Source organism: Tursiops truncatus, chromosome 16 (genome assembly GCF_011762595.2).
Source record: "Tursiops truncatus isolate mTurTru1 chromosome 16, mTurTru1.mat.Y, whole genome shotgun sequence".
Classification (NCBI taxonomy): domain Eukaryota; kingdom Metazoa; phylum Chordata; class Mammalia; order Artiodactyla; family Delphinidae; genus Tursiops; species Tursiops truncatus.
In genome coordinates, this window is record NC_047049.1 from 76457196 (window position 1) to 76468127 (window position 10932).

Genomic DNA, 10932 nt, shown 5'->3' on the forward strand with positions numbered 1-10932 from the left:
GCCAAATCCCCTCCCATTCTTTTTTTAATCCACTGGAAAAAAATCCGTATCTTAAAATATCACTTTTACTGTCTTACTGGAGTATTTTTGTTTTGCTGTTATACTGAAAAAATGAAAATAAACATCATTTTGTCCCAAAATTTAACAGGAAAGGTATGCAATGAAATATTCAGATACTTCCTATTTCATAAACTGCAGTAAAAGAATAGAAATTGTACGGTTTACAAAATGTAAAACACATGGTTTGCATTTTTCCAACGAATATCCCCTCCTCACGTCCCAGCCCAACCTGATCTTTACCCTTGCCGCCCCTCCAACATGGATTTGTTTTAAAATAGGAAAATATTACCCTCTATGGGTAATCTCGAAACTGATTGCAATTCTGTTATGTCTTTTACTATTTTCATGACTGATACACGCAAAATATCAATAATATTTTTTAAACCTTAAAACAAAACCCCTAAATGAGGACCACCACTCATCCTATTTTCTTAATTTTATAAATGATAAAACAGAAAAGGAAAACCCACCTTGTGGTTGAATGCTACACTTGGTATGTTAAGATGAAACCAATTCTTTTCAGTAATGAAACTACTTTCTTCAGTAATCCTTACAAATTTTCAATAAAGTCTTCCTCAATAAAGCCCAGCCTTGGCCATTCCAGCTGCAGAAGGATTTTATGTCACAGACTTGAGCACACCGCCATAAATAGTTTCTTACAGCTTCTCACTTCCTTTGCAAGCATAACTTATCTCATGAGCTAAAAGATCTCCCATTCCACGGTGCCAAAGCCCTGGGTTTCTGTTCCAGCGACTAAACGGATTCAAATGTCAGATTCAGACGGACTGGCGAAGTTCCAGAGAAATACCAAGGTGAGATTTCTCCCGGAAGAAAATCAGACATTTCAACAGTTCATCTAGTTTTAAGTCATCCAGTAAATGCATGTTTTCATCCAGAGAAGCGAGGCTTCCACGTTCCAGTAATCACTGCTTCCTCTGGGAGCCCTCGATGTTAAGCTCACCTCAGCACCTGGCAGGTAGATCTTCCACTATCCCCTCCTTACAGTTTCAACCATGGCCTCTGAGCAGATAACTCCCACACCTAAATCTCTAGGCTTGACCTTCCTTCTCGATATTTCCATGGGCTGTCAAGCCCTCAATCCAAACCTCACATTTTTAACTTCTACAAAACCTAACCACCCCTTATTTTCCCAAATGAATACCAAAGGCATTAGAGGTAAGACTAGAAACAAGCTGAACTCAGTTTTATGGCTTGGCTGTGGTGTGGTCTTGGTCAAGTAACTTGAATATAGTGGGACAATAGTGGTAAAGTGGTTTTATTGGGTTGAGCCATAAGAAACTGCAATTTTTGGAGGTCAAAATGGTCAGTGTCAAAAATTTCCTACGGTTCAACCTAATGCATACAAAATATCTTAAAATCCTAATAAAAAACAATGAGATTAGATTACCTACCTTCTAAATTATTATTATCTTCCCATCCTGTTGGACTATAATGAAGAAACTTAAAGACTCCTCATGACTCTAAAAGACAGGATTTTTTTTTTTTTTTTTTTTTTTTGGCCGTGCTGCGTGGCATGCAGCATCTTAGTTCCTCGACCAGGGATCCAACCCGTGTCTCCTGCAGTGGCAGCTGGAGCCCTAACCACTGGACAGCCAGGGAATTCCCGAGCATTTCTTGAGTTGCCAATCTCAATTATAATTGTCTGTATAAGACTCAGTCATACCTTCAATATCAAATACTGTTCTCATTTCCCCTCAACCTCCTATTCACTTACTTGCCCACTTGATCCTTACAATCACTAAAAAATAAGAGTTCTTCCCGCGATAGCATGCCTTTTAATGAAAAGGTTGTAACAGAGGCTAATGAGAATCTATTTTCATTATATAGAAATTTCTAGGAATGATGACTAATACATTTATCCCCTGGCAAAAACAAACAAACACAGCAAGACAACTCAAAGCCATGCTAACTCTGTAGTCTTGGGTTCGGCTTATATCAATACCGCCCAGGCCAATTCTTTTCCAGGGTCCACATACTCTGCAGAATCATCTGCATCTCTTCTCTCTTTTCCATTTCCGCTACTGTGAAGCCTACCATGTCTTCCAAAAGTTTTTGTCTTACCAGGTTTTACATTGAGAAGAACAAATTTAAATGTATACTTCTCTGAATCTAAATGAATTTGGAATTTTCTCTATGATGTGGGTAAAGGTTTTCAATCTGGACAAAACAGTCATTTCCAATCCAATTTGGGCTCCCAGAGCTTTGTTCATTAATATGGTGACACATTTTAGTATCATTTAAATAAATCTACATGTATGATTTTATTTTATTCCCCAAATCTCTAAATTACAAATTATTGGTTTTTTTTTTAATTAAACATCTTATCTTCGTAGGCTCAGTCTGAGAATAAGAGCTAAGTCGGAGAAGTCCATCGTTTGGGGAACTTGCTCTTTAAGGAGCATTAAACAAGTATGAGCTGGAGTTAATACATTTGTAGCTCAAGGAGTTCAAAGATTGCAAAAAAAAAATTTAATAGTACTAAATTCTTTTCAGAAATATGACTTATAATTCCTGCATTTCACAAATGTGAGTGCAGACTCTAAGCAGGACCGTTGCAGGGCCAGGGGGCCACAGGACAGTGTCTGCTCATAGGGGAGACCAGGACAGCACCCAGGGACCCATGTTCTAGAGGAGGGGCCCGAGGAAGAAGAACTCCCAGGGCGGGTAGAGGAGGTAGTCTCGGGTATAAGCCAAGAGGAGAATCAAACACGTGGGCTCCAGGAGCCCTAGGGGGAGAGGCGCAGCAGACAGAGGCTGGCTCAGGCCTGGCTCCCAACACCCTCCTGAAGGCAATAAAGAACCACACAGGGGCTTTAAGCAGAAATACCATGACCAGGCTGTGTTTTTATACAGATCCCTCCTGCAGCGTCAGGCAGAAAAAAGCCTGAAGGCAAGTACGGTATGTGGAAGGGTGACAAAGCAGGGGCCACCACCCCCATCCAGGCAGGAAGTGCAGAGGCCCTGAAGGCCTTAAAGCACATGATGGGAGGAAGGGGCAGGGTCCGGAGGACTTTAGGAGGTGGGCTCACAGGAGCTGAGAGAGAGGGAAGCCTCAAGGGTAACTCCCAGCTTCCCTGCATGGGCGCCAGGGAGGAAGATGCTTCCAGGCACCGGGAAAGGGGACCATGCAGGAGGGGCTTTGGAAATGCTCTCCACTCCCTTCCACCGGCCAGGGTGAACTGGGTGTCCCTCCTCTGTACTTCTCACTGCCCTTTCTGTCTCTTGAACTAAGCTGCAAGCTCCTTAAAGCCTGGGGTGGTGTCAACTCCATTCCCTAACCCCGGCCTCTAGCGGGACCGTAATAAACGTCTGCCAAAGGAATGAAAAGGATAAACAGCCATGCTTGTGCTCCACTTCTATTCTGCCCTTCAGTACGGCTGCAGGAGAAAACATCCAGTTTATGATCAAGAAAATCGTGGGGAGGGGTACAGGTGTGGTGTGGGCTCAGAGGCCAGCGCGCAAGTGCTCAGACGGATACGTGCTTGTGTAAAACATGTTCCTCAGCTTCTTTAGAAAAACACATTTCTGGCACTCAAGGTTTTCCTTCCTTTGAACCAAGTCTAGCACAGTAGTTAGCAAGCGTTTTCCCCCTCATCTCTGCTTTCTGTTCTTTCTGGAAGAACTAGTACCGTTCCCACGGAAACAGCGGTACAGTTCTGACTGTCCTCCAACGTATTCCGTACCAACTCCTCTGCTCATCACGGGAGTGCCTCCACCCACCCCAGAGCTGCACCTTTTCTGTAGCCCAGCTGCAGCAACCGACTGTAGGGCTTTCTGACAGTTTTCTGAAGCTGCTGTTCTTTAGGCTTCCCAGCTAAGAGTTCTATTCCTCCTCCCACGCTCCCGGAAAATCGTATCTTGGGCTCAAGTTTCTTCCTTGGTGAATGTGGCTGAAGGGGTAGGGCAGACCCCAGGACACACCGCCGTGCCTAAGAGAAGATGCAGAAATCACAAAGAGTGATTTCCCCACCTTACAACTCCTGCACCTGTGGTTCTCCATAGCAAACCAAGGGCATCTTGAGAACAACAGCCCTTCTGGAGGCAGAGATTTCTTAGGGCTCATACAAGATTCTGCCTTTGCAAGCCTGCCCATCAGCAACTCTCTCTGGACATCAAAGGCTGCCTGAAACTCCAGCCCTGCATTTAGGCAATGGCCACCTGGACACACAACTTGCCCCTCAGCACTCAGCCCCTGCACTGAATGATACATCCTGTAAATGGTCAGCCTTCCACCCAGACACCTCTCCTGGTTAGATAAGCAGACACTCCTCATTAGTTTGTTTGTTACTTGTCAATATCACTATCTTGAGTTTTAAGCCCAGGAGCTCTAATGATGAGATCATGTCTGCTTAATTGGATTTATACAACAGCCTGCCATGCAACAACATGGGGTTATTTAATACTTTTTATAATCCCTCCTGATCACTCTCAAATTGATGGCTTCCTCACCACTGCTTCTAATCCTCACCACTTTAAACGTATCATTCCCGTAATGGGCTTCTACCTGGGTCCCCCACCTCAGCCCTTCACCCACTGCAATTTATTCTGCAAACAATATTCTACTTGAAGCATGGCTCTTCCTGGCTCAAATATTCCCAGAGCTCTGCACTGCTTGAAGAACGAAGTCCACGCTCACCCTGGCATCCTAGGTCCTCTGTAAACTGGCCCCAGATTACCTATGCAATTTTCTCTCTAAATCTGAATCTGTATCTTTAGTTTCAGTTAAGCCTAGACTGTTCACTCTATTTCTCTAGCCAGGAATGTTCTGTTTCTCTCTCCTCGCCACCAAGCTAGTATTTACTTACTCCTCAAATTAAGGCCCACCCCAAGTTCTACTCCCTTGTAAAGCTGTTTCCCCATTATCCTCACCCACAATGGTTTTCCTTACTTGATCTCCTAAATTTTTTGCTCTTTATACAACAAGCACCTGGCACTTGTTATTAAACAACTTCTTGTTCTAAGTGTGGAAGCGTGTAAACCCTACCTTTAAAGGTACATGGGGGGAGGAGGTACTAGGAAGTTACTGTTTAATAGACACAGAGTTTAACTTGGGGGTGAGATGGAAAAGTTCTGGAGATGGATGGTGGTGATGGTTGCACAACAATGTGAATGTATTAATGTCACTGAATTGTACACCTAAAAATGGTTAAAATGGTAAATTTTATGTTATGTCGATTTTACCACAATTTTTTTGAAAAGTACATCCAAGTCACTAAAGAACAAATCACGTGCTTCTTCAACCTCACAAATTCAATCACAGCGCTAATTACTACAACACCACCTGATGAAATTAATTATTAGGCTGCACTAGGATAGTAATAATATTTGAACATTTACAGATCCCTGTACAGCGTACAAAGCCCCTTCGACGTAAACTAGTTTGACCATTTGATTCTGAAAAACTCTGTGAGGCAAGAAAGACAGGAATCCCTTATCTTTATTTTCTAGATGGAACTCGAAAGGCTTAGTGACTTGATTACGGCCAAACAGAGGGTACCAGGCAGAGCTGAGATTCATCTGGGTCTCATGAATCTGAGACACTTCCCAGGCCCCTCCTTAATCGTTTACCTCGTTGGAACAATTCGTGCCTTTCTTTCCCCAGGGAAAATTCCCGCAATAGCGTACTCCACTGTGCAGGGGAGAAGAGCCTTGACCTGCACCCTTAACCAGCAGTTGCTCCTTGAGACACGGAAAGGGGCAACTGGCAGGTTCTGGATCCTCTATTTAATCCAACCTGTGCACAGCTGCTCCCACACAAGCGTCCTTCCCCACTGCCTGACCCCACGTGGCAACATTTCAGCCTGATGACAGGACAGGCAGCAGGTGTGCTGAGGAGAACAGTGAGCTGCTCCATCTAAACTGTGACTCTGCGGAAGAACTTGGATTTCTTTAGGAACGATGAAAACTAATCAGGATTCTGAATGTGGAATAAATGAACGACTCTCTTATGCTCTCCACAGCTGGTGAAAAAGAGTATCGATCACCTAGCCCTATACAGATTAAGGATGTAAGGGCCCTTTATGTATCGAAACACACAGTCATTTCCTTAAAAGGTCTGTTCTAGCCTCCCAGAGTGGTGAAGGACAGCGCCCTGTGCCCACGGAGATAGCACACATATTCAGCATTGCTGTTCTGACAAGTCACCTCCCGATTAGGCCGCAGTTGAATTAAAGGCTGAATGTGCTCTTTGCTTCCAGGAGAAGCTTACTTCTAACCACCAAAGCTCTAGAAGTTTCAGAAGTCCACTAAAGAGAGCTTCACTTATGTGACTACAAATATTCTTAAACACCCCTGCAAGAGGAGAGCGCTTCGAAATGCCTGTACATACTCATGCCAAATTCAACATCTTCTAAATTGCCCTTCTTTTGGAAAAAGCACTGCATGTGCTCAAAAAATTGAAAACCAATCATTGCCACAAGATCCAGAAATTCCACTTCTAGGTATCTAACCAAAAAAACCCGAAAGCGAGGACATGAAGAGATATTGGTACACCCATGTTCACAGCAGCATTATTTACAATAACTAAAAGGTAGAAGCAATCCACGTGTGCATCAATCAATGAATGGATAAACAAAGTGTGGTCCATACAGTCAGTGAAATATTACTCAGCCTTAAAAAGGAAGGAAATTCTGACACATGACACAACGTGGATGAACCTTGAGGACATTATGCTAAGTGAAGTAAGCCAGATGCAAAAGGACAAATAGTCTGTGATTCCACCCATATGAGGTCCTCAGGGGTCAAATCCATGGAGACAGAAGGTAGAAGGGTGGTTGCCAGGGGCTAGGGGGTGGGGAGGATAGAAAGTTATTGTTTTATACAGAGTTTAATTCTGCAAGATGAAGAGTCTTGGAGATTGATTGCACAACAATGTGAATGTACGTAGCACGCCTGAACTGGACGCTTTAAAATGGTTAAGATTGGGCTTCCCTGGTGGCGCAGTGGTTGAGAGTCCGCCTGCCGATGCAGGGGACAGGGGTTCGTGCCCTGGTCCGGGAAGATCCCACATGCCGCGGAGCGGCTGGGCCCGTGAGCCATGGCCGCTGAGCCTGCGCATCGGGAGCCTGTGCTCCGCAACGGGAGAGGCCCGCGTAACGCAAAAAAAAAAAAAAAAAAAAAAAAAAAAAAAAAAAAAAAAAAAAAATTTAAAATGGTTAAGATGGTAAATTTTATGTAAAAAAAAAAAAAAGATCTCCCATCACATACACACACAGCACTACAGTTTTACTAAGTCCTTCTGTAGCAAGGCATTCCATACCAGAGCAAGGTTTACCACAGCCCATGAGACTCTGTGAACTGTGGATATAATTAGGTCCCTCATCCATTATAACGCTACAGACGTCATCATGTGTTACCAGCATCTGTTGACAGATCTCATACCCAGCATATCATTGAAATGGCAAGTGTGGAAAAGGTAGCCCACAATAGAAACAATGGCATTTTATCCCTGTCCTGTTCCAGCAGTTTGGCTCATAGGACATAAATAGAGGCTACTGCTCTGCCTGCCGGGACCTCACAGTTCAGTATTACTTTACTGACTTGAGTGGGTTCTCTACCAAAAGTAGAAACAGAGGATCTTCTGGATCTGTTCAGGTCTGTGTCCTAACGTAATGTTTGGCTCTGTTTTGTTTGTCACTAAAGTCACAACACAGCACTCAACCTACCTGAGAAAAAGATGACATATGTCTGTTTTTTAATATATAATATACAAGTGCTATACAATTATAATAATATATTCACGCAGGAACCCCAAACTTTAAAAAAACACAATGAAATTATATCCAAAAATACTGTGAATTTAAAAATATATATAATTATATATCATATATTAAAAATAATTTTAAAATTATATGTATATGACAGAAGACATATATCGTTGTCTTTGGAAACTAAAATTAACTCTATCCTGTACTGTAATTTTAAAAAATCAACAGAAACCACTGTGATTAGACTATTACTTTCAAAAATGATGGGCAGACTACCTGTCCAATTCCTTAGCTATTTTGCTCTTCCTCATGAGGAAAAAAAAAAAGCAATCTCTGCAACAAAGACTTAAGACTTTTTAAAAAATCCATGAAAAAATGTAGTAATCAAAATTGTGGGGAAAATTTTTAAAAAGAAACACTCACTGTTAAAAATTAAAGCAACTATTTAACTTCTTTCTCATTGATGATGCAGCAATTAGCTCAGATGACGAACTAATAATAACAACACATTAATAATCTTCAAGCCAGGTGTTTAAAAAATTGTAGAAGGTTTGAAATTTTATTCTCCTTTATAGACTCAACTTCTACTTATCACTCCCATTCTACTGTTTCCAAGAAGGCAGGGATGATGGAACTAAGGGGGAGAATGAAATGTAGCTAAATTAGAGCTTTAAAACAATAATAGTAAGTGGTTTTAAAAGAGAATAGACAACAAAAGAAAACTCTTGATTTGAAAATATCATGGTTATTTAACAAAAAAAAAAAAAACCCTAAAATGGTTATCTGATAATTATCCAAATGTGGGACCTCTCTCCTTCAGCTAACACTGTTTGTTGGGAGTATGTGTTTCCTATAGTCAGACACATTCACCAGGCACTATCAGATAATCCCCCACAGTGGCAGCTACACAGAGCAATCCCAGGCACACAGATGGTCAACAGACGTTATCCACTTAATGGCAGGCCCTTAGAAGGGAAACCCACTTTGCCCCACCCCGAGAAAAATAGGGGGGAAAAGCAGAGGGCACTTTGCTTTTGCCAGGACACTGTCATCATAAGGTTGGGTGAGCAGGTCTGGGTTGGCATCCCTGACCCAGCCAGGCTCTGTGCCCAAACAGGAGGCGAGATTTAGCCTCCTGGTGAGCAGTCCCTAGAATTCTAGCCAAGGGGATCAAGAAGAAACCTTGAGATAGTGGAATGTTCCATTGGGCCCCCAGAGAGCGCCAACCAAGATGGGAAGGGAACTTTTAGAGCTGGCTGACTCCCTCGTCCCTGTGCGCTCACCTCAATGAACCGTAAATAGAGTGTGAAATAACTATTAATTTATCGGTGAATGTCTAGTGTTCTTACAGCATCTCTCTCCAGGGAACCCCAAAACATGTAATAAATGATTTTCAATTACTCTCTGGGGCAGCTCTGTGAAAATCGGAATGAAGCCGATGTTCTTTTGACCTCTTTTACTTGGAGAAAGACGGGTTAGGGGGAAATGGGACACAACGGGACCAGAAGACACAACTCTGTGGCCAAGGTCACAGACTCAAGGGATCAGGAACAGACCTGAGACTTTCACATTCTGGACTAATGCAGGTTAAAACAGAAACGGCTGCACTGTTCTTCCCCTAACATTGTTCGTTTTGTGACTCTTATGTGACACACGCGCGCACCCACGCACAATCGTGCGCGCGCGCACTCACGACGCCCAGGTCCGTGCCTGTCCCTGGACTTTTCCCGGCTACGAGGACATGGGACAACACGACCCTCCATCAAGCTCCCTCCCGCTAGTCCACACGGTCGGCGGCGCCCCCGGGCGGTCGCCCCCCGGGGAAGGCGACACACAGACACGCGGGTCCAGCCCGCAGACGGCGGGCACGCGGCCCTGGCTGACCTTCCTCTGCTGCTTCTCCCAGGCCGGGTCGAGGAGCAGGTCGCGGTCCCACTCCTCCTCCTGGATCATGTACTCGTCATCTTCGTAGACGTAGTTGTACTGCACGCCGGGCTCGATCTGGTTCATGGCGCTCGGGTGGCCGGGGCTGCGGCGGGGCGCGCGGGGCTCGGGCGGTCGGACGGGCGGGCGGAGACGCGGCGGGGCCGGCGAGGCGCGCGGGGCTCGGCGGAGGCGCGGGCGGCGGACGGGCTGGCGGGCGCGGGGTGACCTTCGCGCGGTCCTCTCGGGGCGGCACGCCTGGGCGCTGGGTCGCGGGCGAAGCACCAGCTCGGGCTGCGGAGCAGCTGCCGCCCCGCTTAATACCCGCGCCGCCCGTCACGTGCCCGCCCGGCCGCGCCCCCACCCCCCGCCCCGCCCCGCCCGGGCCTCCGCCCGCCCCCGCCCCCGCCCCCGCCCCTCCGAGCGCTTGCTGGCGGGCAGCGGGGCCAGGGGTTCGCGTCAGCGTTCCAGGTGCTGCCCCAAACCTCCGGCGCTGCGAGCTGAGGCCGCCGGCACCAGCCCACGCCTCCCACCCACCCTCTGCCTCGCTGCGCGGCTGGACTTGCGGGCGCCCAGGTGGGTTACCCGGGTGAGTGGATGCGGGCGCCCAGGTGGGTTACCCGGGTGAGTGGATGTTCGCGGATCAGAGGAGGGACACACGGCCTGGGCTCCTGACCACCCCCAACACATCCAAGTTGTCCAGCGTCTTCACGTTTTCCATATATTCCCACATATTCGTAGATACCACACACATACACCCCTAAAAAGTAAAGTTTAGAAGCTACGGCATCCCCTTTCTTCCTCCTCTCCTCCCTGCCCTCACCTGCGGAAACCGAGGCAAGGGAGTTGGCCCAGCCATGTTAAAAAGCCAGGAACCAAACCAAAGGCAGGAAGTGTCTGCTCTCACCTGCCAGTCTTAAAACAACTGACAACTGAGGACAAGCAGCCAGCTTCATGTTACATTTCCATCTCCCCTGATGTGTTGCACTTAAGGCTCTTCCTCCCTAACGTCCTGGCTGGCTGTTTCCTGTGCCTTATGCCCCTATAGGAACCAAGATGAGGTCCCTTGAAGAGGAGGTTGAAATTCTTTTATCACATATGTGTTAGACACCGGGAATCCAGAGGCCAGCTGACAGGCAGGGCACTTGCCTCGTGCAACTTATGTCCAAATTGAATAAAAGTTGCCCACCGCTGCTACACAACTGTGGTTCAGGTCTACTAC

The 10932-nt window shown here is 45.9% G+C and overlaps 1 protein-coding gene across 1 annotated transcript in view; it reads right to left on the bottom strand.

The window, feature by feature from the left end:
* ACTN2 (actinin alpha 2) overlaps window positions 1-10019 on the bottom strand; it is a 78958-nt gene extending 68939 nt beyond the window's left edge. The window contains exon 1 of the mRNA XM_033841775.2: window positions 9672-10019. Within this exon, the coding sequence (XP_033697666.1) occupies window positions 9672-9797 (126 nt within the window). The 5' untranslated portion in view covers window positions 9798-10019. The remainder of the gene's footprint in view (window positions 1-9671) is intronic.
* Window positions 10020-10932: the final 913 nt, after the last annotated feature.